Here is a 24,962-nt window from a genome sequence, read left to right on the forward strand (position 1 = left end):
TCTTATGAAGAATGGATCCGCCTTACCCTCAAAATGGTGGAGATTGATGGGTTCATACAACATATTAGAAATTTGATTAGATCAAAAAAAAAATCGGGTGAAATTGTAACTGTGTTGAAAACTTTGAAAAAAAAAAAAAAAAAATACTTCGTAAGTATGGCAAAATATAAGGCAATATTCTGATATCTCGAGGAATCAGGTGCATCTAATTGTTAAGTATTGGTAGGTCATTGCTATATTGCAAAGAGGGGCATTAAATATCGATAATCTTGGAGTTGAGGTCAGTTTGCGTTTGTTAGCACATCTCTAAGGGTAGGCATAACAGTTGGATTAAACCTCGGATTATTTTGTTTTTTTTTTTGAGAGGGTTTCAATGCGAGTGGGTCAGTGGACCTCGGCAAGGATGTGAATAGACAGGTTTCAGTACGTGTGTAAACAGGGGAAGGAAATGAGGTTTACTTGGGAGGTGACGGACGGGGGTGTGGGGGTCAAGTCACCTCCGGCGGACACGGGGCAGTCGGCACCTATAGGGTAGTTTCGCCGACATGTGTCTTATTCCCTCAAACTTTGCCGCCCAGAAGCTTGGCTTACAGGAGTGCGCCACCTCCCTCGGATTATACTGTTGTCACCAATCTTATAGAGCTATATCAGTTGGGGGGGGGGGAACGTCACAGTTGGGCCTGCCAATAAACGGAGCCGGTTTTCACCCTCCCTCCGTGCGGGCCGCTGAAGAACTCTTTGCTAAATTTCCCGCACAATATGGCGCTTAGGCGGGGACTGGCGAAACCCCGCCTCAAAAGCACTCCTTTCCCCCCGAATTGAAATAGCTCTATAGTGGTTGAAGTTGTAACATATCAATGATGATTTCAGGAAAGTTTCCTTTTGTAACTGCCACCAGAATAATTACTAGTTACTACCATATTTCATGATACTGCGTATTTTCGAATGTCCTTTACCTTCCGCAAGGCATATCGCTTAGGCCCCTGAGAGTCAGAGAATTAATACTACCAGAAGTGAGATGGGACCAAAAGTACTGAGCTAACCAAATTCTTCACTTGGCGAAAGTGAATATTCTTGATAACACACCAACGGTTGGCCCTCTAGTGGCGGTTTCTGAATTTTCCCTCCAAAACGTGAGACGCTCGCGGTTGTAGACGGCCGAACTAGATTCAAGCACCCGCGTCCGTGTTTAGCCGCTTTAGGTTGAGGGGAAGGGGGTAAGAAATGTTTTTGGAACTCGACCAATTTTTTTCTCTCTAGCGTAGGCGCGATTGAAGCGGCGTAAAATCCTCAAATTTGTTCACTAATGCCAGGATCTATTACCAATGCTAGAGCCCTTCACTTCTAGTCTCATCTCACTTCTGATACTACTTCTAATCTTTGCTGGTCAGCTTTACAGCCAAGCTAAAGTGGGGGTCTGACGATGAGGTCAAATTTGTCGCAGTTACTTCCTGAAGTACGTAACATATACTGCAGTTATGTTTGTGTCATATAATTGATATTGTGATATGTCATCACAGTGATAACGATACGAGACAGTCGTAATTAAAAATAAATTATTTATTCGTGTAATGACATCATTATAGCTATAAGAGTAGTGTCGGTAGAGAAGGGAGTAGACGGTGTATCCCTCCCTCTAGGCGCGCTTTTGTAAGAGGGGATACTGTACGCGCCTGGTAGGGAGGATGACACTGAGCGTATGTAGAACTGACATTACTCTATTACAGTTTATCAAAAATTCGTATATTTTCAGGGATCTTATATGTGTATTGGAATGAATAGAAAGAAAATGCGGACGCGTAGGGGGCGTGACATGCAGATTAGATTAAGATTCAACGGGAAAGTTTCTTTCAAGGTCAAAAGTTTTTGGAAAAATATAGATCTCCATTCTCGTCTAATTATTCTTAATGTTTGAGAACAATAAGCAGACGACCTCACACACTGTTTGACTCATGTGTTTGACTCCCATGGAGAAATATTTAAGGAGACCTAGGTGCAAGATAATCTATTGTAATGAAAGCAACAGTTTCACTCCGATAAAACTACTCCATGGAAAATTCCACTGCCAAGTACTAAAAGTAGTACTGTAGTAGTACTAATTATAGTAGTTACATCGTCTGCACGTGCTTTTCAACTAAAACTTCAGAGGAACAAGGCAGCTCAAGGGTGACAGGCTTTGGAAGTTGAAAAAAATTCCTGGAAAATTAAATCAATGCCGTTCATTTCTTTGAAGGAATAGTTCGTACATTGTATCGTTAATCTATTTATTATTTTAAATCATGGCAAACTCTGGAGAAGATATAGATGGGAATGTATTTTTCCGATCATTACAGGTAATTATGATATTTAAATTTTTACGTATTTTCTAGTGAAGATAAAACACACCACATGATTATGAAGGTCGAGTCTAGTATTTGACAATCACGTCAAAAATTCTTTAACCTTAACAAATACGCGAACTGAATTAATTATTGAACATAAGTTTAATAATTTTCTCAATAGTTATTATTTGTTTTAGTTTGTAGGTATTATTTGTTATAGTTTGTAGGTATTATTTGTTATAGTTTATAGTTAATATTTATTATACTTTATAGTTAATATTTATTATACTTTATAGTTAATATTTATTATATACTTTATAGTTAATATTTATTATACTTTATAGTTAATATTTATTATATACTTTATAGTTAATATTTATTATATACTTTATAGTTAATATTTATTATATACTTTATAGTTAATATTTATTATATACTTTATAGTTAATATTTATTATAGTTTATAGTTATTATTTATTATAGTTTATAGTTATTATTTATTATAGTTTATAGTTATTATTTATTATAGTTTATAGTTATTATTTATTATAGTTTATAGTTATTATTTATTATAGTTTATAGTTATTATTTATTATAGTTTATAGTTATTATTTATTATAGTTTGGCTTCTTCTTGCCTGTCTATGAAGCTTAGTGGCTGAATCTTGCACCCCTTTACCTAAAAATCTAACTTAACTCAACAAAACACTGCATGAATTTATCTTGAACTATTTTAGAAAGTTATTATAATTTGACCAATTCATTTTTATTGCATGAAAGAAAATACTTGAGAAACAGGATTTTGATTACATGTTGTGGAATGTTTAATGACAACTAAGATTTTGTGCATATGCCACTTAACTGTATAGAGTGCTGTCAGTTGTGACGTCAGATCCAAGGTTAAACGTCACGAGTCTGCCTTTAGCAATGAGCGGCCATGACAGTTGCGGTTTTTTCTTTATGGGAAAACAGCATGGGTGACGTCACACCGGCGCTTCTGACAGCACTCTATAAGCTTGTATTATAATTTAAGTTTTCGTTCCAACAGACCGTTTTTCGATCAAAATTTGATGAAGCTCAAAAACGGCAATGGGTTATATGCGTTCCTCAATCATCTAGCATTAGAGGAGTCAAGATTACGGGCCAGTTTGTTGGTAAGATTACATTTACATACCCACTTATGAAATGTATTGCAGGATTGTCACAGGGCAGGGAAATATTGAAAACTTGAATATGTTTGGGAAGTTAAAAATGGGGCAATCGTGAAAGTCAGGAACTTTCTAAATTATAACTTAGACCTGAGAAAGTTGGTACCGAATACCAAATATCTTGGGCTTATGAAATTTCTATGTTGAAAATTACAACATGCAACATGTAGAGTAGATTTATAATATAATATTCTTAAAAATATACTGTTAACATGGAAAACATTTGGCCTAAAGTTTTGATCAGAAAATTTTGTGGCAACTCTTTAAGGGAGGGTTAAAAGGAAAATCAACAAATTTTTTTGTCAATTCTCCTTGCTAAAAGACCTATCTGCTTAGTGAAACAACGAGGAAATACCTCAGTAATTTTAAAATTGAAATTAGTATGAAATTTCAGAGATAATTTGATATTTGCACCTCCGACCAATCACATAACGCCCCGCCTTCTTAAGGCGGGGCGTTACGTGATTGGTCGGAGGTGCCAATTTCAAATTATCACATCTCGCGTTTAATTTCATTCGACATGGAGCCACGTGCCACAACAATTTTGTTACATAACGCCCCGCCTTCTTGTTAACAAAATCAAGATGGCGGGGCGTTACGTGATTGGTCGGAGGTGCAAATTTCAAATTATCTATTGAATTTCAAACTATTTTACATTTTAAAATCATCCGGAGATTTTCCTTGGTGTTTCATGTGCAAATATGTATTGGAAATATATGTTAATATAATTATAATTATTTAATAGATAATCATATCTTGAAACCATCTCCTTACTTCAAGAGGTTAGTTTTATTAATCAAATGATTTACGTTAAATTAAATTAAATTAAACCATGTGCTGATGTGTGCTAAATTGGTATTTCAAAGTCATTATGTTACGACGGACAAGAATAACAATGGAACAGTACAAATTGATGGAAACTCTATTAAGCTACTTTCAAGTACTGCTTTTTAAAGGGATGTACAATCCGTTATGTATGGGCGTGTCTATAAGACTCAAGAACTATATTTTTAGTAGTAGTGTTACTATTTCCTGGAGTAGTGATTAGGCTGTCGTCTGCTTGAACGTCTGTTTCTACGGTAGATAATGCACTGATAATGCTACGAACTTCACGCATGCTCAGTAGAGCTATATTTGATGGATGATAAGTTTGATATAGGCTCCGCCCATACATAACGGATTATACATCCCTTTAAGTCAATCCATCTGCTGTCAAGGTGTTGAAATTAAACCCTACAACTCTGTTATAGGAAATTCCGGGAGTTTTGAAGGGGATGAAGTTAAAATTCTTTCAGAGGAACTAAGCTATAATCAAGTATATTGTTCTTTCCACGATGTTTAGTATAATTCGGGATTTAACGTTGACTCAAAATTATTTTCAATTTAAGGATTTTCAGCCGTTCAAGCTCTATGTCGTTGACCATCCTCTCAATTCAGCGTGTTTTAAGGTTTGCTATATTTCATCAACTTAATTTTTTGGCCTTTTTGCCTCTCCGAGTGATGATGACGTCACTGAGAGGTATTAAACTGGTTATGTCTGTGTGTCTGTCACTGCATTCGCAGTTGGCAAATTGAAGCAAACGTATTCGGAACATCAGGACCGTGTTCGCAGAAAGCAATCTTGGCTTCTACTCCATTATCACTGTTAGGGTTAAGAAATACACAGCGATTGGCTAGGGCTGTGAGAAACGTCTAACCTCCCAATGGCAGGGTGATAGGTCAGGGATTTTGTTTGGTATTATCAAACCGTGCTTCTAGCCGAGGGGTCCGTCATAGCCAAAAAATCCCGTACGCTCGGGGAAAAATCCAAAAACAAATTCAAAATTCCAGTGAAAATACAAAAAGGATTTTGTATTTTTTGAAAAATCCACAAAAAAATCCAAAATTTTGTGAAAATCCACAAAAAAATTCCAAAATTTTGTGAAAATCCACAAAAAAATTCCAAAATTTTGTGAAAATCCACAAAAAAATTCCAAAATTTTGTGAAAATCCACAATGAAATCCAAAATTTTCAAATTCACAAATCCAGGAAGACGATAAAAATTACAGTTAAAAATACAAAATCCTAAAAAAAATACGAAATCCCAAAACAAATTACGAAATCCCGAAAAAATACAAAATCCCCGAAAAAATACAAAATCCTGAAAAAAAAATGCAAAATCCTGAAAAAAAAATGCAAAATCCTGAAAAAAAAATGCAAAATCCCGACAAAAAATACGAAATTCCATGAAAAAATTCAAAAATACAACGGTTTTTTTTTTTGAAAATCCTACTTGACTTTGGATTTTTATAAAAAAAATTGACAAATCCATATAAATAAAAAAAATACGTAAAAAACCATATAAATAAAAAATACGTAAAAATCCGAAGGATTTAAAAATCCCGTACGTTTTTTTTTTCGAATGACGGACCCCTCGCTTCTAGCAGTTCTAAATATGGGCCAAGTGTGATGTAGTGGGCTCTGGTAAACACGTACTTAAAATAGTCAGGGATATTGTCAAAATGTCGTCAGGGATAAGCCGGAAAAGTCGGGGATTTTCAATATAAAATTTCGACCGAATCCTGTTTAAATTACTTAATATTATCAAAACCTTAATGTTTTTGAAATTAAACTTTGTTTAATCTGGGACCATCTTGGATTTACTTGGGTTTTGATTTCCAGAAAGGAAAGCCGGAAGTAAATACGATAAATCAATACTCCACTGGACCAATTAAACCAGTATTAACATTGCAACAGTAAGTTGAACTAGGTCTAACCATAAGGAGATCATCTCTCTAAGGGCCCAAGCGCATCTATTAGCAAAAACATCTAGTTCTGCTAGATGTGACGTAGATTTTGTATAGGGGCTCCTTCCGAATTTTTCGTCAAATTCGCGGGAGAGAAAAATATTTTTCAAAATCAGCCACGACCGATATCCTAAGCCGGTCGTGGTCTAGACACGAGCTCTGAGATAACGCTCCCAAGCGGTTGGGAATCAAACTAAAACAGGCGGGGAGGCGAGAGAGGAAGGACTGAGGGGAAAAAATAAGTAAGAGAATTTCCAGAACCCCCCAGCTCTCTCAGACACAAGAGGTAAATTCGCGCTTAGTAAAAATCACGAAGCCCTGTCGTGACTCCCTCCTTCAAAGATTTCTCACGAGTCGTGAGAAATCTTTGAAGGAGGGAAAAGTGTTCAATGCCGGGTTACTCTGCAGCGAATGCGCTCGGCCTCTGTTTAGGCTATACAATTATTATACCACTTGAGATGAGACGGATGGCTGACCAAATTGGACATACATACATTTCAACCGTAACATAGAATCTTGGGCCCTTAGAGAGATGATCTCCTTATGGTCTAACCATATTGATTCATTTAAACTTAAATAACAATTTTTTTGTAAAAAACTAAAAACAAAGATGCAAAACATTCTTCTCATCAATTTCGTCAAACTCCGCTGTATTGGAAAGTATTGATAAAGCCGTATTTAGATTTAACAAAAACTATATCGTATTACCGAATTATCTACACGATGCCGCTAATAAATTGAAGGATATTATTGATTGGGCTGTAAATGTAAGGAAAATTGTAGATCAAAGGTTTAAAGAGATCGAGAGTTTCTTATTTGTGATATACATTTGGGTTTAGCAATTTCTCGAACTTAATCATACGCAATTGGATGAAAGTGAGCAATTGCGAAAAACTCTGAACCAAGCTGTTGAAAAGTAAGCATTTCGTTGTTTAGTCAAATGTGATGTAACCCTCAGTAGAATAATTTAACTAAGGGGGAATCCCCCGAGGGCCATAAAAAATGAATAAAGACAACTTACTTTAATAATCGAAAAATAGAAGAATATCTTCTAACTTTATTGATGTAGAAACTCCAAGGAATCTGGCAGCCATGTTACATCGATCTCGATAAAAGTTATTAACGATGTTTGGGAATGATTTTCTTTTAATGTAATTTTTAGCTATGTCTTGATTCAAGTCCACAACAAAGTGTTTTCTGTAATAAGAGAAAAATACTCTTCGCAAGATAACGCGTTATCGCGTCGTATTAAAGAACTTCATCAGTTGGGATTGACGCCTGATCAACTCGGAGTTCAAGAAGCATTTTGCTATCCGCCAACTAGCGCCGTGAGTATTAAGTTGCTAGCTGTGGTAATTGAATCAAGCTTGTGTCTTACAAACCTGTTATTACTATGTTATAAAACGGAAACGCTTTGATGCAAAGCTTGATCAATTTATGTTTTTCTTTGCTTATAATGTTCATACATTGATTTCATCTATTTATCTGCAATAGGTTGTTGAACTCGCGTCACTTAACGGAAAGATGTCACCTGCTGAGAAACTTCAGTGTTTGCAGACTACCTTGGTAAGTTCCTGCTCTGATTACCTTGGTACTCTAGTAAGCTCCTCCCACACTCCAATGTATCATGGTACTATAGTAAGCTCCTCCCACACTCCAATGTATCATGGTACTATAGTAAGCTCCTCCCACATGCCAGTGTATCGTGATATTCTAGTAAACTCCTCCCACATGCCAATGTATTATGATACTATAGTAAACTCCTCCCACATGCCAATGTACCATGATACTCTAGTAAACTCCTCCCACATGCCAATGTTTCATGATACTCTAGTAAACTCCTCCCACATGCCAATGTATCATGATACTCTAGTAAACTCCTCCCACATGCCAATGTACCATGATACTCTGGTAAGCTCCTCCCACATGCCAATGTATCGTGATATTCTAGTAAACTCCTCCCACATGCCAATGTATCGTGATATTCTAGTAAGCTCCTCCCCACATGCCAATGTATCTTGGTACTCTAGTAAGCTCCTCCCACATGCCAATGTATCGTGATATTCTAGACAGCATCTTCTGTCTGATCTTCTACACACAAATTTTACCTTGCCAATGGCAGGGACCAATCAGAACTTATTAAAGTCGAGGGGCGGAGCTAAAACTAGCCTTTGCTAAGCTTAGAAGGCCAGTCAACTCCACCCCTCGATTATGGGAGCATGGAAATTTCCGTCACTTCATACTTATGTTGTCCTCTGAATGCTTTTGCAATGTTTAATTTCAGGAGTTGATTCCAGAAGACATTTGCAACTCTCATAAGGATAGTAGTGTACCATTTAAAAAGCTTCAAAGTAATAACCAATGAAAATGAAAGGTTTAAATTGTTATAAGTTCGAGAATGTAGCTTAATTTCTCTAACAGATATTCCTCCTTTAACTTCGGATGATCTAATTCCAATTCTGGTAACGTTGATAGTACAAGCTCGGATCCAGAATCTTGAAAGCAATCTCTATTATATTCAGAACTTTACTTGGAATGCCTCCAATCAGGATAAGCTTAGGTAATTAAGGTTTAATTGAGGTTTTTTTAATTCTCAACGCAGGAAAAGAATTAAGGCTTAATAGCGAGCCTTATTTTGTATATTCTAGCTTTAGTTTAGTTACATTCCAAGCGGCCAAAGAGTTCCTAGTCAGTCATGACTTTAAACATCTTAAACCATCCAGCAAAAAAATTAAAAAAGAGGTGCGTGATTCATTCATTGTATTTAGTAGGAGTGTGTCAATTGTCGTTTTTCTATTAGTTTCGGTTAATCGTTTCTTAAAATCATTAATTAATTTGAAAACTTTAGTCGATTAATTTGTGTTTGAAAGATCTAACTATACAAGACATTTGTCGTTTTTCTGTTCAAAACCTGATTCATTTCGAATAACCAAAATTTCATAATTAGTTTTAAAGTAAAAGTCGATTAATCGCCTCTTAAAGTCATTAATCAATTTGAAAACTTAGTCGATTAATTTGTGTTTGAAAGATCTAACTATACAAGACATTTTCGTTTTTTTATTCAAAACCTGATTCATTTCGAATAACCAAAATTTCATAATTAGTTTTAAAGTAAAAGTCGATTAATCGCCTCTTAAAATCATTAATCAATTTGAAAACTTAGTCGATTAATTTGTGTTTGAAAGATCTAACTATACAAGACATTTTCGTTTTTTTATTCAAAACCTGATTCATTTCGAATAACCAAAATTTTCTAGATTAGTTTTAAAGTAAAAGTCGATTAATCGCCTCTTAAAATCATTAATCAATTTGAAAACTTAGTCGATTAATTTGTGTTTGAAAGATCTAACTATACAAGACATTTGTCGTTTTTCTATTCAAAACCTGATTCATTCATTTCGAATAACCAAAATTTCATGATTAGTTTTATAGTAAAAGTCGATTAATCGCCTCTTAAAATCATTAATCAATTTGAAAACTTTAGTCGATTAATTTTTATTTGTAAGAACTGTATGGTAAGAAGGGCAGTATGAAGTCTTATCTAAGAGACAAAATATATTAGTACTTAGGGTACTTGATTTGTGAATATATATTTTGATTGCTATTTTAGAAACTAATGCTTACTCGATTAATCAAATATTCCGCGATTAATCGGGAAAAATATCGAAATACAGAATATTTTTTGAATAATAAAAGGTTGATTGATTAGTCTAAAAATATATTGAATAATAGAAATTTGATTAATAGCGTCTATAATCGATTTTAAATCTCAGTAAATAGTTCGGTTAATAGTATCTTTAATCGATTTGAAATCTTAGTAACTAGTTCGATTAATAGTATCTTTAATCGATTTGAAATCTCAGTAAATAGTTCGGTTAATAGTATCTTTAATCGATTTGAAATCTCAGTAAATAGTTCGATTGATTTCATCTTTAATCAATTTAAAATCTCAGTAAATAGTTCGATTAATAGCGTCTTTAATCGATTTGAAATCTCAGTAAATAGTTCGATTAATAGCGTCTTTAATCGATTTGAAATCTCAGTAAATAGTTCGATTAATAGCGTCTTTAATCGATTTGAAATGTCAGTAAATAGTTCGATTAATAGCGTCTTTAATCGATTTGAAATCTCAGTAAATAGTTCGATTAATTTCATCTCTAATCGACTTAAAATCTCAGTAAATAGTTCGATTAATTTCATCTCTAATCGACTTAAAATCTCAGTAAATAGTTCGATTAATTTCATCTCTAATCGACTTAAAATCTCAGTAAATAGTTCGATTAATAGCGTCTTTAATCGATTTGAAATCTCAGTAAATAGTTCGATTAATTTCATCTCTAATCGACTTAAAATCTCAGTAAATAGTTCGATTAATTTCATCTCTAATCGACTTAAAATCTCAGTAAATAGTTCGATTAATTTCATCTCTAATCGACTTAAAATCTCAGTAAATAGTTCGATTAATTTAACTTTTCAAGAGCTTTCTATATGACACTTCAAATAGTATGCAAATATGTGTAGAGCTTTGAGAATAATGGTTTCTGACTGCAATTCGAATAATTAATCCCTAGTCTATTAATGAAATATTTCTGAATGATAAATCATTAATCGATTAATCGAAAACTTAACAAATATCAAAATAAAAATTAAAAATATGTTAATGGAAATTAAAATAGTATTTCGTCCATTGTAAGATCTCTCTTGAGGAGTTGATGAACGTGACGGCTCAGATTCAAAGAGAAACTAAGAAGAAATCGGATGTAAATGGATCTAAAAATACTCGCGAAGATGATGATCCTGAACCAGTTGATAAACATTTGCACAAAGTTACTAAAATGATAGAAATCTCAACCAGGGAATCCAATCGTAATCACAATTCGGAACTACCAAGTGGCACTTCTTATGCGAGCTATCCATATAAACCCGTTTTCATTCCGAGACAAAATTCGAGAAGCGAAGAACTTGGGTAAAATTCGTTTTAATTATCTTTGTCCTTACTCTAGAATTATCCACGGAACTTACATGTTAAATCGTATTATGTCCTCTGAATAATCGATTAATCACTACATCACTGTAATAACGTCATGACAGTGTCATCTTCTGGTGGGAAACATTACAGAAGGCAGGGTTCATACAAACCTGGAAAACAGGGAAAGACCTGAAAAAGTAAGGGAAATAAATAGTTGACAAAAACCTCAGGGAAATTTAGAATTTTTAGTAAAATTCAGGGAAATCAGGGAAATTTGCGTCAAACAGGGGCCGAGTAATTAAGCAAAATGTTCATAAACATACCCCCTTCCATAGGAATAGCATTACACCCAACTTTGGAGGCTCATAACTCTGGTTCTACTAGAGATACGGCGATGTCCTTTGAGTATGTTATAGTCCAATTTGTCCCCCACCCAACCATACTAAAAACTTAGGGCTACGACAAACAGGGGCCGAGTAATTAAGCAAAATGTTCATAAACATACCCCCTTCCATAGGAATAGCATTACACCCAACTTTGGAGGCTCGTAAATCTGGTTCTATTAGAGATACGGGGATGTCCTTTGAGTATGTTATAGTCCAATTTGTCCCCCATCCAACCATACTAAAAACTTAGGGCTACGACAAACAGGGGCCGAGTAATTAAGCAAAATGTTCATAAACATACCCCCTTCCATAGGATTAACATTACACCTAACTTTGGAGGCTCGTAACTCTGGTTATATTAGAGATACGGGGATGTCCTTTGATTATGTTATAGTCCTATTCCCCCCCCCTCCTTCGTTAACATTTGCTCCATAGGATACTCCATATACGGGAAAAACCTGGAAAACTCAGGAAAGTATATGGGGGAAAACCTGGAAATCTCAAGGAAATTTGTTTTCCAAAAGTTGTATGAACCCTGAGAAGGCCTTTCCACATATTCTATTATAGTCTGTCAAACGAAAGAAGAGCCCTGAGAAATTCGTCCAAATTGGTGTCGCCACCATCGACCCCATAGTACTTTATCAACTTGTTTTGTTTTGTCAATAGTCGTCTGTAATATAGTCTGCTATTATGTCATTAAAATATATTGCAATGCTAGTTCAACAAAGATAAAACTGGTGTCTTGTCGTTAATTTTGTTTTATATTCTTTATTACTCGATGATCGTAAAAAACCATGAAACATAAACATATTAAATATATATTGCAAAATGTATTGGTTCTATTGCGATTAAGCCTATCTGTTTATAGCAGACTATATTACAGACGACTATTGACAAAACAAAACAAGTTGATAAAGTACTATGGGGTCGATGGTGGCGACACCAATTTGGACAAATTTCTCAGGGCTCTTCTTTCGTTTGACACACTATAGAAAGTTTAAGCCGCCATTAAAAATCATACATTCAAGATAAAAAATTAAACTAAACCACTGCCAAGACTTGCTTTAACATATCCCTACACGTCCAATGTGATTGACATTAAAACTCATACTCTACAGTTTATTGACAATACTATTTATTTTTTTTTTTTCACAGCGAGTTCCTGTTGAATCTTCAAGAAAATTGTTTAGGTGTAACTTACGGTAGACAGTCTTAATGGGTTTGTTTGGAGCTGATGATCGTAAAGAAATAGTGTGTTTAAAATTATATAAATGATTTACACTTAATATCAAATCTAAAACCAAAATTTTACTCATAAAGCGTTGGTTTAAATTTTAAACCACTTCTTTTAAAACCGAAAAAATCTTACCTCTTTCCTTCTTAAATTATACGAAATTGAATCTAAAGATAAATATTTATCCCATTAGGCCTAATTAGGCATAGACAAAAATAAATTGATTTATTTATTTCTTCCCCTGGGAATTGTCCTTTCTCATTTCGATGCAAACGTTATGTAAGGTTAGTATTAAGATAGAGTTGTTGCACGTTTTTCATGTAGCTAAAGGTCTTTGCTTTTGCTCGGTCCAGGTGCACGCTGGGATTAGATCAAAAATCACAAATTAAATTAAATAACCAATTTTTAATATTAAGACTAGAATATTTTTCAATCGGTTAAATAGTTTCAAAAATTCAAGTTGTCATAAAAATAGCAACGTGTAATAAGGTGCCGAAACCCGGGAACAAAAGGGCATTAAAGCAAAGCTTGGGTCACTTAGTTCCCCTACAAGTAGACATAAAAATAGCAACGTGTAATAAGGTGCCGAAACCCGGGAACAAAAGGGCATTAAAGCAAAGATTGGGTCACGTGGTTCCCCTACAAGTTGACTTTCCCCACGAACTCCAGTTTTGGCTTGGCGAAGGCATATTCGGGCGGGATTTATAAGTGCGCTTATAAATCCCGCCCACTAAGCCAAAACTGGAGTACGTAAAGTAAACTTGTAGGGAACAACGTGACCCACACTTTGCTTTATTGCCCTTTTGTTCCCGGGTTTCGGCACCATGTAACACGTAACTATTTTGAAATTGCTTTTTATGAGAACTTAAAATACCAGATTCATATCTGTTTTCGTAATTGATTTACGCCGAGCAAAACTAAAGGCATGCGCAGAGAAAGCTACGATTTTAGCACCCAAATTGTTGTTTCAATTTATGTAGTAACGAAGTTGTTCATCCTTTAAAATAGTACAGAACATGTCCCATTTGCTCTTAACACTGACGGGTTCAAACTATTTATATCTCCTAAATGTTTTATAGTCGTTTTACAAATTATAAATATATATTTAGACGATTAAAGTTTGTTTATAACAATTCCTGCAGGCCAGGAATGCAAAATAGTTCCGTTCACTTTTCTAAAAAAAAAAATTATTCTACTTATTATGTTTTTCATTTTTTTATGTGTGTTTGCAAAAGTCTATGAATACTTAATTATTGTATTTTTCTAGTTGTACCTATGTCCTATCACATTTTATTTTGGTTGGTTTTAGTAATAAATGGTTACTCTAAAGGTGAAAAGTTTTTCAATGTGAAATTTTATCAAACACGTTATAGTAATGCGCAGAGATCTGAAAGATACAAGCGACGCATCAATGCCTGTTCTGGCCTGGAACTATTGGACATTGTGGGAGCTATTACGTTTCAAGCGCAGTCTGATTTTAAGGTAATAGCATAAGATCATAAGATATGTTCCATAAGTTTGTCATTGGTTACAAACTGGAGCTTGTCATGAAGTGACATAGGTCGTAGATTCTCGTAAAGCGACGCATGGTGAGGCGCTGTCAAAGGCTTAGTACAAACGAAATAGGAAGATGGACTACAAAACCGAGTGTAGTCAATCCTCGCGTGGTTCTCGAACTAGCTAGACGAATAATATTTACGAGCAATAATGCAGCAATATAATTTATTGAAATTCACAATAATCCATACAACCGGCTTCAAAATCTTAAAACTATACACGCTTATCGTAAAAACAATTCATCCCTGATTGAACACCATTTTTACATTTTCCCGAGCTGCTTTTCTTAACAAGTACCGTTCTTTTGCCGCTTCATACAGTTCACCCACATTACGTTTCTTGAATAAATTCCTGACTCTTTCCGCAGTGGAGAGCCCCTTTTCAGCTTCCGATACTTTAACATTCTCATTTTCTTTATTGTCTTGTACCTCAACTCCCGCTACTGATGTTATTTCTAAGTCAACTGAACCCTTACCATCTGTACTAACAAGAGTTTTATCACCACCAAGGTTCGCATCGGAGTCTCTGCGTGCTTTAGCTGATTTACTATCGGAATCATTTCCATTTGTCCGTTTTCTACTTCTATTCTTTTTTTCTTCACCACCATCGGACTGTTCCGAACTGGAACTGGAACTGGCGCTATCGACTGAACCTTCACTGTCATGTTGTATCGATTCCGGAATGTTTTCAGGATATGTTGGTTCAGTTGTCTTTCTATTTCGATGTCTCGCTAAAGCCATTCGTGCAGCCTCATCTAGATTGGAGGCGTCGTTTGAAGTGCTCGGTGCTGTAACGGTTTCTTCTGTCTCGTCGTCTATTTTTTCCTCTTTAATTTGGACTGTTGGTTCCGGTTCTGCAGCGGTTTCCGCACCTTCACCCACTTTCTCTTTTAATATATGACGGTAAAACGTGCTCAGATCGTCTTGTTTGGTAACATCGTTCTTAGCTGTATCAAAAAAGGAAAAAGAAAGCAAGGATTGAAATTAGTCATTATACCAAGTAAAAGTGAGGCGGGGCGCGGAGAAAGAGTGAGGCGGGACATGGAGAAATGTGAAGGCGGGGCATAAAGGAAGTTAGGCGGGGCGTGGATCAAGAGTGAGGCGGGGCGTGGAGCAAGAGTGTGAGGCTGGGCGTGGAGCAAGAGTGTGAGGAGGGGCGTGGAGCAAGAGTGTGAGGAGGGGCGTGGAGCAAGAGTGTGAGGAGGGGCGTGGAGCAAGAGTGTGAGGAGGGGCGTGGAGAAAGAGTGTGAGGAGGGGCGTGGAGAAAGAGTGTGAGGAGGGGCGTGGAGAAAGAGTGTGAGGAGGGGCGTGGAGAAAGAGTGTGAGGAGGGGCGTGGAGAAAGAGTGTGAGGAGGGGCGTGGAGAAAGAGTGTGAGGAGGGGCGTGGAGAAAGTGTGAGGAGGGGCGTGAAGCAAGAGTGTGAGGAGGGGCGTGGAGCAAGACTGTGAGGAGGGGCGTGGAGAAAGGGTGTGAGGAGGGGCGTGGAGAAAGAGTGTGAGGAGGGGCGTTGAGAAAGAGTGTGAGGAGGGGCGTGGGGAAAGAGTGTGAGGAGGGGCGTTGAGAAAGAGTGTGAGGAGGGGCGTGGGGAAAGAGTGTGAGGAGGGGCGTGGAGAAAGAGTGTGAGGCGGGGCGTGGAGAAAGAGTGTGAGGCGGGGCGTGGAGAAAGAGTGTGAGGCGGGGCGTGGAGAAAGAGTGTGAGGCGGGGCGTGGAGAAAGAGTGTGAGGCGGGGCGTGGAGAAAGAGTGTGAGGCGGGGCGTGGAGAAAGAGTGTGAGGCGGGGCGTGGAGAAAGAGTCAGGCGGGGCGTGGAGAAAGAGTCAGGCGGGGCGTGGAGAAAGAGAGTGAGGCGGGACGTGGAGAAAGAGAGTGAGGCGGGGCGAGGAGAAATAGTGTGAGGCGGGGGGAGGAGAAATAGTGTGAGGCGGGGCGTGGAGATAGAGTTAGGTGTGATTACAAGTCACTTGGAGTTGCATTTACCATCAATTTCATTTTGTTTCCTTTCTCGTTCTTCCTCCTCTTGCATCTCAATCATTTTCTGTTTATAAGCAGATGTAACAAAAGCCTCTTTGTCCGCAAATTCATTTCCTTCTGCTTCACGTTCCTTTTGAATTTTCCTCTCAATTCTTCGTTCGTAATCCTTTTTACGTTGTTCAGCTGATTTTAACAAGGCATCAATATACTTTGGCTATAGACAGAAATATTTTGTTTGTACAAACGTTACAAATGTTCAAAATATTTGACGGATTTTACTTTGCGATCTTTAATTTGGACAGTTTTCAAGACTTCTTTTTTCTTTTGCATTGAATCAAACACTTCATCGTACTCGTAAACTGTCGGATCTTCTTCTAAAGCTCGCTGCATTTCCAATTGCGTTTGTTTCTTCTGAAGATTCTTTAATCCTTGATTAATGATGGATTTTTCCACTGATTTCTGTTGGATTATATGAAAGTACTTCAAGATGGGACTGGCAATTGTGGTAAAAAATTGGATTTGAAGAACACAATTCCATTCTGATTGGCTAGCATTTATTTTGGTAAAGAGATCTGTGTGTAGTCTTACTTCAGATAAAAGATCGTTGCTTCATTGTCAATCTATTCATAATTTTTTCGCTGGCCTTGCAAGTCCCTTTTAACATGCAACAGTGAATGTTTCTCTACCCATCCCCACTGTGTAACAATGATACTTATAGGAGAAGGCGGGTACTATAGTACGCTCCTCCCACATGCCAATGTATCTTGGTACTCTAAGCTCCTCCCACATGCCAATGTATCGTGGCACTCTAATAATCTCCTCCCACACGCCAATGTATCTTGGTACTCTAAGCTCCTCCCACATGCCAATGTATCGTGGTACTCTAGTAAACTCCTCCCACATGTCAATATATCGCGGTACTCTAGTAAGCTCCTCCCACATGCCAATGTATCATGATACTCTAGTAAGCTCCTCCCACATGCCAATGTATCGTGATATTATAGTAAACTCCTCCCACATGCCAATGTATCATGATACTCTAGTAAGCTCCTCCCACATGCCAATGTATCTTGGTACTCTAGTAAGCTCCTCCCACATGCTAATGTATCTTGGTTCTCTCGTAGGCTCCTCCCACACGACAATGTATCGTGGTACTCTAATAAGCTCCTCCCACATGCTAATGTATCTTGTTACTCTAGTATGCTCCTCCCACATGCCAATGTATCTTGGTACTCTAGTAAGCTCCTCCCACATGCTAATGTATCGCGGTACTCTCGTAGGCTCCTCCCACATGTCAAAGCATCATCTAGGCTCTGCCCTTAAAGATTCCCTGTGTCGCGTTTGCTTTTCCTAACATTAAATACAAAACTACAAAGGTTAATAGCATTCATACCTCTTCAGATTCATCACTGTCATCGTCAAAGATGGAAGGCTTGTTTAGTAAAAGTGGGTTTTTCTGATCCTTCTTAGCAAGTATCAGGCCGTACCTGCGGATTTATAAACAAATATGTTGGCACTTACAAAATATAATTTATAATGCTTCTATTTTTAAAAATCTTACTGTTTAGGCTCCTTCGATGCCATGTCTTTATGTGATCAATTCAAAACCGGTGAATTTGCAATATAAACCCTTATTATTTGAATATACAATCAATTTATAAACATTCACTTATAAAATCTAATGTTTCTCAGCGCGGAACTAAATAATCACAATTGATGGGATTTCTTTAAGCAGCCGACAGAACAGGGGTGGCACCGTGGCACTGGCACTGGACAAATGTCCTATAAGAATTTTTTTTCTTATTTCCGGCCCTGAGACCGACGTACTTTGCAGTTTGCACCATTCCATGCCGAAGGCTTAGAAATAAGGTGTATTTCTGAACTAGTCCTCCGGACCAGTGACCCCCTGATGTCTTAAATATGAAACTGGTCCCGGGACCAGTGACCCTTCCCCTATTTATTTTTCTACTGGTCCCAGGACTTGTGGTCGTTCTCTCTTCTAAAAAAATCTCTCTCGGCTTAGGGTTGTATACACAACTGGACTCCTGGAGTCGAAATTTATGTTAAAATGAAAATAATTAAAGAGGTCCCCATATCAATTTTTAATAAAAGTAGGAATTAATAAACTAGTCATTGGGACCAGTGACCCTCACGTTTTGAATAAAAAAAGTGGTCCAAGCTATTAATAAACTGGTTTTTGACCTGTAAACCTGTCTTATTTCCTAGCCTGTGCCGAACTAGTCTTTGTCCTGGGACTGAACTGAACTAGACTCGTATTTAGGCGGCTCATTTAAAAGCCATTGCCACGTTCCGGTTCGTTAGCCTCCCCCTTTTCAATACAAATCTTCCGTTCCAGTTTCTAGTTCCAAAACACCCCGGGGGTCTACTATAGCGTGGATAGACAGAGAGGCATCAAATTTTTTGGGGAGGAAGGTATTCAGTCTTTACCTGGTATCGGCAGCTGGAGGACAGCTTGCCCGGCCGGCTGCCGCATTAAAAATTAGTGCTAGCCTTCGTTATTAACTTTCCATGTTTTCGTAAGAAAGTAAAAAACATTGGATAAGTGGTGCAAAATCAATCGCGAAGAGGAATATACGAACATTAAAATTGGATGCCATGGATGTCCTTCAATCAAGTGACCAAAGTAAGTCCATTTTTTATTTTTTCATGAATAACGTGATTTGAATTATAAATGCATGAAAACAAGTAATAGGCTTAGGTCTACTTGGTTAGAAGTACCACATATTTTCGGGATTTTCGTACCCTCATGTGGTCGTGGCATAGAATATCACCCTTTTCTCCAAGTTTAAATTTGGTGACCTCCAGTAATGACTGAAACTTGTAATTACGATAAATCGCTACAAAGTGGTTTTGTTCACAAATGGTCTAATATTTTAATGGTATCTCCCCGTCATTTACTGTATTAAACTATAATGAGGTAACCATGGGGTGACATTTTGACATTTCTGTAAGGGGGTTCAAATGAATGGTTTTTAAACAGCATTCTCGAATTGAATTCATCTTACTTAAGATGATTTAAGCTTTAATCAGACCTGTTATTACAATAATGTATTCGTTGACCGCGAGTAGCGAATAGACTGTTCCATTTTCTTAACACAGTAACAATACAAAGTAGAGCTCTTAATTTGCATATTATGGGCGTGTTACGTGTAGAACGGTAGGCAATTCAACGCTTTGCTTGGCGCAGGAAGCCATAAAAAAACTAAATCAAAGTGCACCATAAAACAACGCCAAGCGTGTCCTGTGAAAAATTAAAAAAGTATAAAAAATCAATACGATAAGGTCTCTCTGTTTCAGTAGGGATTTCCGAAATAATTTTTGCTTGTTAAATGACAAAGCATTACAATGTACAACAATTATTAGACCAAAGTTGGCCGTGTTTCCTAAAAAAGCACCTGCTAAATCAGTCCGCTAGAAATCATAATTGCAAGTTAAAGAAATAGACGAAAAAGTAGTTCGAATCCGCTGTAGACGTAAGACCTTTCAAGAAATCGTAAGACCGTTATAAGTCACTCAACTTACTTAATAATTTCAAGAAATAGATCTAAAATTTGTACGAAAACGATTAGCGCTGTAGACATAAAACCTTTCAAGTTTGACACCAGAACAATATAGGTGCTCTTCCATTTTTATTTTAAAATATAGCTTCGATTTAACGAAACTGTTGAGTTAGTGCATTAGAAATCATAATTGTTAGTTCAAAAATAGACCAAAAAGTAGTTCGTAAACGTTTAGCGCTGTAAACGTAAGACCTTTCAAGTTTAGCACCAGACAAACGGAAGTGTTCTTAAATTTTCATTTTAAAAAGAAACTTAACACATACAAGTTCTTGACACAACTTCGACTTTACGAAATTTAAAATTTAAGTGCATATCTTGTAGAGTACTACACATGTTTCGGTTAATTTCTTAAACTCGGTAATTGCCTTAATTTAATGAAAATTATTAATAGAATCCCGTCTCGCAAAATATCTAAAATTAATTTCGAGTCATTGAAGTCTGCAACGTTTCATAGCAGACGCTTTCTCCTTGGTCAATCAACCTCGTAAATTTTCACTTTCTACTTTCTTCGTTGATTTTCCTTTGAAAAATTACGTAAATAGACGCATTGCACGCTTTTGTGCGATAATTCCACAATCGACCGTACTGTACGTTATATAATTTCAGAAAGTGCACTTTTATAAAAAGTTTCTTTCTTGTACCATGCTCGAGCTAATTAAATCTTAATTAATTATGACACGGGAAAGCGTATACGAAATTAAAATTAAAGCACACACACACACTTTGTAAATTATAGATCGGGAGCGTGAGATTAAGGTGTGAAATGAAATTGGTACAGAATGAATCAAAAATAATTAATTTTGAAAGGGAAATTTTCTATAATATCATGATCAAGCGGACAATTTTGCAAATAAATTTAATAACTTCCCACATGTCAATCGATATCTGGACATTCTTAATGCTATTATAAGTTTATAAGATGTTCCATAAGTATGACACTTTCTATACTTCGTAATGCTAGAGACTCAAGCCGCGTTTACACGAGACACTTTGGAACCGTTTTCAAGCGTTTTGGAAAGGCCTAACACATTTAAAAAATAATATTTGCATTTTCTCGTGAAAGATCTCTGGTTTTATCAGCTTAATATTATTTTTTGTACATTCCAAAAAGTGTCTCGTGTAAACGCGGCTTTAGTGAGAGCTAGTTCGAGAACGACAAACGAGAATTGACTACATTCGGTTAGTTTTTCAGCCTATCTTTCTATTTAGTCTGTAATAAACCTCTGACAGCGCCTCACCAGGCTCGCCTAACGAAAATCTATGACGTTTCACCTACGTCACTTCATGACTAGGTTTCAGTAACCAGTGACAGACTTGTGGAACATATCTTATGAACTTATGATATAAACAAAGAAGATTAAAATATTGGTTTAATTTTGGTGAAAAAAAAGAAATTATTTTGATATTCGAATAATTTATATTTTATAATAATACTTTTAAAATTGAAAATTATAATATCTGTTACTTCAGCCAATTAATTTTCTCCTCAAACTTTTTCAAGGCTTTGTTTTCAAAGAAATTACTTATTAATATGGTTTCAGTGTTGCCAGGAGATTGCTTATGTCTCCGAGTCCGTTTTCACCCAAAACCCCTCGATATAACATAGGAACCAATATTCCTTTTCAAATTTAGCATTACAGCAATGAGACGTTTCATGCTCATTCTTATTTATAATATTTACACCATTATCCAATTAACTATTCTGTTTTTGCAACTTATTAAAGCTATCAGCCTGTTACTAACAGACAGACAGACCAATTATGTCTTCCTTAACACGATTCATAAAAAGCAGCTTTAAAATTTGACAAATTTCTTTTATGGAGATTTACGTCTCTTAGCGAGCAAGGTCAAGTTCGTTCATAAACGCGTGTTCTTTTTATGGACTTCCTCCATCCATATAAATATATTAATAGCAAAGCGTATATATTTTTTAACTTTACCTTCCTCAACTGGAAATTTTCTTAAAATCACGAGTTAATATTTAGAATGACTGTGCTAAGGCCTAGTTTAACCGGTTGGGGTGGAATCGTGATGAGCCATTCCCTCTTTATGCTGCCACCAAACTATTTTATTAATCAAGAAAAAGTGGTTTTGGATTTCTTCTTCCCGGTTGCCTTCACTCGGGTCAATTGAACGGACGGCCGACTTTAGTTTACTTGCCTGACAAAACGATAGCCAATTATTAAATATATCTTCTCATGGCATTATGATTGATTTCACTATTTCGTAGAATTTGTTCCGTATTTTTAACTTGTTTTTTTGTAAATATAGAAAAATTGTGTCACGGTGTTATAAATGTACAAGACTAGCATGCTGTCTGTTGGGATGTTTCTGTTACTGTTTAAACCGCCATTTTAAAAGATGGCGGAGGTCAAGGTTGACCTGCAAAGATTTACCTTATAGGCTTGAGGGAATAGAGCTCGGCGTTATCTATCCATTATCCACGTTCTTTTATCTTTATCCATACTCGAAAATTATCCACGTAACTTGCATGTTAAATCGTATTATATCCACAACTTCGTTTATAAATAATCGGTTATCCAACAATTTTTGGATAATGGATAGAAAAACCAAAGGAACCACTATACTAAATATTAGCAGAAGCATATAATACTTCTCTGCAAGAGAAGTGTACCACAAATTCTAAAATGATTCTTCCCAACGTCATTTTACATTTGGAGCAAGGTTACTAAACCAAATCACATACACGATAAGTAGTTCCCTCATCATTACTCTATTAGCGCTTAACTATTTGAAAAGGCATGTTTGTGGATTTTTGTGCCACGTTAAGTCCAGGTTTGGAGGTTGATTGCTGAGGATTTAATACCAAACAGTTATACTGCAGAATTCACCTTAGCACGGTGCGATGCCCATCTTTAGTTTCATAAGTGTTAAAGCAAACAAAAAGGGTGAGCCTGGGACGAACCATGTTACATAAATAAAGTATTAAGAGGATATTGAGTGTCATCCTTCTTCTGGTATCCCCTTCGGTGGAAAAGCGAGGAGGAAGTTATACCATAAAGTTTTTTTTTTTTTACATTTCAATATAAAAAAAAATTGATAACAATGTTTGATAAAAGTAAATTAACCTTAAAAGAGATCATTCTAATTACACCAAGTATTAGATTATGGCAATTTGTATTAGAGTTGTAAATAAGGTTTCATTTGTTGAGGAACTAGAAATATCACAAGCAGCAACTGTCCTACATCAGATATGGTGAAATTTCACTATCATTTCATGTGAATTTCTAGATCATGATAGTGCAAGTATTAGATTTTACATACATAAAGAGTTGCAACTGTGTTTGGATGTCCTGAAAAGTTAGGAATTTTGAAAATTGGAGTGAAATTTCAGTGAATTTGTAGATTGTCATAAAAGTTGGGAATTACATATTTGTTCGGTAATTATTTCATAGTAGTTCTAACATGAACTAATATTTTTACAAACTCATGATAGTAGTCTTTTTTAAGTGCAACCTTCTGAATTTTATCCAAATGGAACTGGTCAATTGGGCAGAAAAAATTGTTTTAGGTCAGGGATGTGTGCATCAATATATATTTTTCATCTAAAGTCTTCAAACATATGCAAATGCTTTCGAATTGACTAGACTGTCTTACTTGCTCAGAATGGGCTAGAATTTTATGGAAAGAGTGGATAAAATAATGAATGTATCAATTGGAACCATGTTTCTATTTACAATATTAATGAAGATACAAGCAATTAAGTTTCCATAATGTACACAACGCGTTAGGCTTCCCCGCAAAGCACTGGGGAGTACCTTTATTGAACGACTAGTTCCAACTGACGGATTCTGATTATTGCCAAGCCAATTTTGGTCAATGATTTAATTAGCTTTAATGAGTGCACGAAAGGTACTCTACACGTTTTCGTGTACCAATAACTATTGTTTAAGATGGCTTCCTTTAACCCTTACAACTTAAATCTTCATTAAAACTGGACACTTGAAAGTTTTTAAAACAAATTCAAGTACCAACTAGCATACTTTACTTCACGAGTGTAGTACCATTATAGCCTTGGGGCATGTTTTAAAGTTGATTTTTCAGTAATATAACAAAGCACTTGTAAATCACGATGTTAGATTCATCACTGACACTGGAACTAGTTTTTCTCACTTATACAAATAAATTTATTTACAAATTAACGGTGAGCACTTAGATGAGATTTTCAAGCTGTATTCATTGTGTTCCAGTTTTAATTATTATTTTAGAAAACAAAATTATAAAATAGCGTGTAGAAAAAATTCCTCGGTCAGTGCCCTTCCAAAATTCGAATGCGGATCGGTACGATTCGTTTTCGTTTTGGTGTTTGAAATTTTTCTGAATTTAAATTAAAATTCAGAAATTTAACCGTATAATGTTTTTATTCGAATGAGCGTATAAATAATTAGTATTTTTAATTAGGACTATGTATCCCTCTACAATATTAAATAATTAGCTTTGGTACCCAGCATTGCACGTTGGTTTCAAGGAACTTTAAACTTGGAAGTGTTTCTTGTTTATGTAGACACTATCACTAAATAGCCCTTGGGCAAGCCCTTATGAAATAAAATATGTAAAAATTTATTTTTTTTAAAGGAAAAGTTCAGGTAACATAACATAGCATAACATAACATACCTTAAAAGAACGGCCTTTTTTCTAAATATAAAAGGAAAAAATTAAAAAAAATTAAATTATCAATCATTACAAAATAATTAGCATTTAATTAGTCTTAAAAACGATGACTACTGCGCCATCTGTCATTGGTTTAGTACTAGTGGCGTCTGCTAATTCGAACCTCTTACGATTAAAGTAACTAAGATAACCACTATCTATATCTATATAAATCAAAGTCCTGACTGACTGACTGACTCATAATCAACGCCCAGCCCAAACCGCTTGCCCTAGAAGGCTGAAACTTTGCAGGAACGTTACTCATAAGTAGTAGGCGCG

General features: G+C 36.0%; 3 protein-coding genes across 4 annotated transcripts in view; 2 read left to right on the forward strand and 1 right to left on the reverse strand.

Moving 5' to 3' along the window:
- Positions 1-1,621: 1,621 nt before the first annotated feature.
- Positions 1,622-14,233, forward strand: LOC149709117 (ankyrin repeat domain-containing protein 27-like). The gene is made up of 17 exons (XM_089864547.1): positions 1,622-1,697; positions 1,754-2,333; positions 3,369-3,474; positions 4,274-4,310; positions 4,395-4,468; positions 4,779-4,843; positions 4,917-4,976; positions 6,191-6,264; positions 6,926-7,082; positions 7,155-7,231; positions 7,478-7,643; positions 7,810-7,881; positions 8,600-8,666; positions 8,737-8,875; positions 8,964-9,057; positions 11,010-11,281; positions 12,826-14,233. The coding sequence occupies exons 2-17, from the start codon at positions 2,280-2,282 to the stop codon at positions 12,884-12,886; spliced, it is 1,575 nt and encodes a 524-aa protein (XP_089720673.1). The 5' UTR covers positions 1,622-1,697; positions 1,754-2,279; the 3' UTR covers positions 12,887-14,233.
- A 376-nt stretch (positions 14,234-14,609) lies between these two features.
- On the reverse strand, positions 14,610-18,154 carry LOC149709118 (nuclear speckle splicing regulatory protein 1-like). Its single transcript, XM_089864548.1, has 5 exons — positions 17,992-18,154; positions 17,824-17,917; positions 16,710-16,889; positions 16,437-16,644; positions 14,610-15,407 (listed from the first exon to the last, which is right to left on the reverse strand). Exons 1-5 carry the CDS (start codon positions 18,012-18,014, stop codon positions 14,701-14,703), a joined length of 1,212 nt encoding a protein of 403 aa, XP_089720674.1. The 5' UTR covers positions 18,015-18,154; the 3' UTR covers positions 14,610-14,700.
- Positions 18,155-18,831: 677 nt separating this feature from the next.
- LOC149709119 (uncharacterized) overlaps positions 18,832-24,962 on the forward strand; it is a 47,981-nt gene continuing 41,850 nt past the window's right edge. Inside the window, exon 1 of one of the 2 annotated variants that reach the window (XM_089864544.1) lies at positions 18,832-19,074. The gene's annotated coding sequence lies outside the window, so the exon portion shown is untranslated. The remainder of the gene's footprint in view (positions 19,075-24,962) is intronic. The other variant, XM_089864543.1, reaches the window with a different exon arrangement.

Source organism: Phalangium opilio, unplaced genomic scaffold (genome assembly GCF_054372755.1).
Source record: "Phalangium opilio isolate 3A_F unplaced genomic scaffold, DU_Popi_V2 ptg000013l_1, whole genome shotgun sequence".
Lineage (NCBI taxonomy): Eukaryota > Metazoa > Arthropoda > Arachnida > Opiliones > Phalangiidae > Phalangium > Phalangium opilio.

What these genes read in the sequence shown, in the direction of transcription:
- LOC149709117 (XM_089864547.1), top strand. Translation starts at nt 2,280, where the DNA reads ATGGCAAACTCTGGAGAAGATATAGATGGGAATGTATTTTTCCGATCA. An exon ending in AGGAACTAAGCTATAATCAA is followed by an intron (nt 4,844 to 4,916) that starts GTATATTGTTCT and finishes TTTCAATTTAAG; the next exon opens with GATTTTCAGCCGTTCAAGCT. An exon ending in TTATTGATTGGGCTGTAAAT is followed by an intron (nt 7,083 to 7,154) that starts GTAAGGAAAATT and finishes ATTTGGGTTTAG; the next exon opens with CAATTTCTCGAACTTAATCA.
- LOC149709118 (XM_089864548.1), bottom strand. Translation starts at nt 18,014, where the DNA reads ATGGCATCGAAGGAGCCTAAACA. An exon ending in GCATCGAAGGAGCCTAAACA is followed by an intron (nt 17,918 to 17,991) that starts GTAAGATTTTTA and finishes ATAAATCCGCAG; the next exon opens with GTACGGCCTGATACTTGCTA. An exon ending in ACAGTGATGAATCTGAAGAG is followed by an intron (nt 16,890 to 17,823) that starts GTATGAATGCTA and finishes ATAATCCAACAG; the next exon opens with AAATCAGTGGAAAAATCCAT.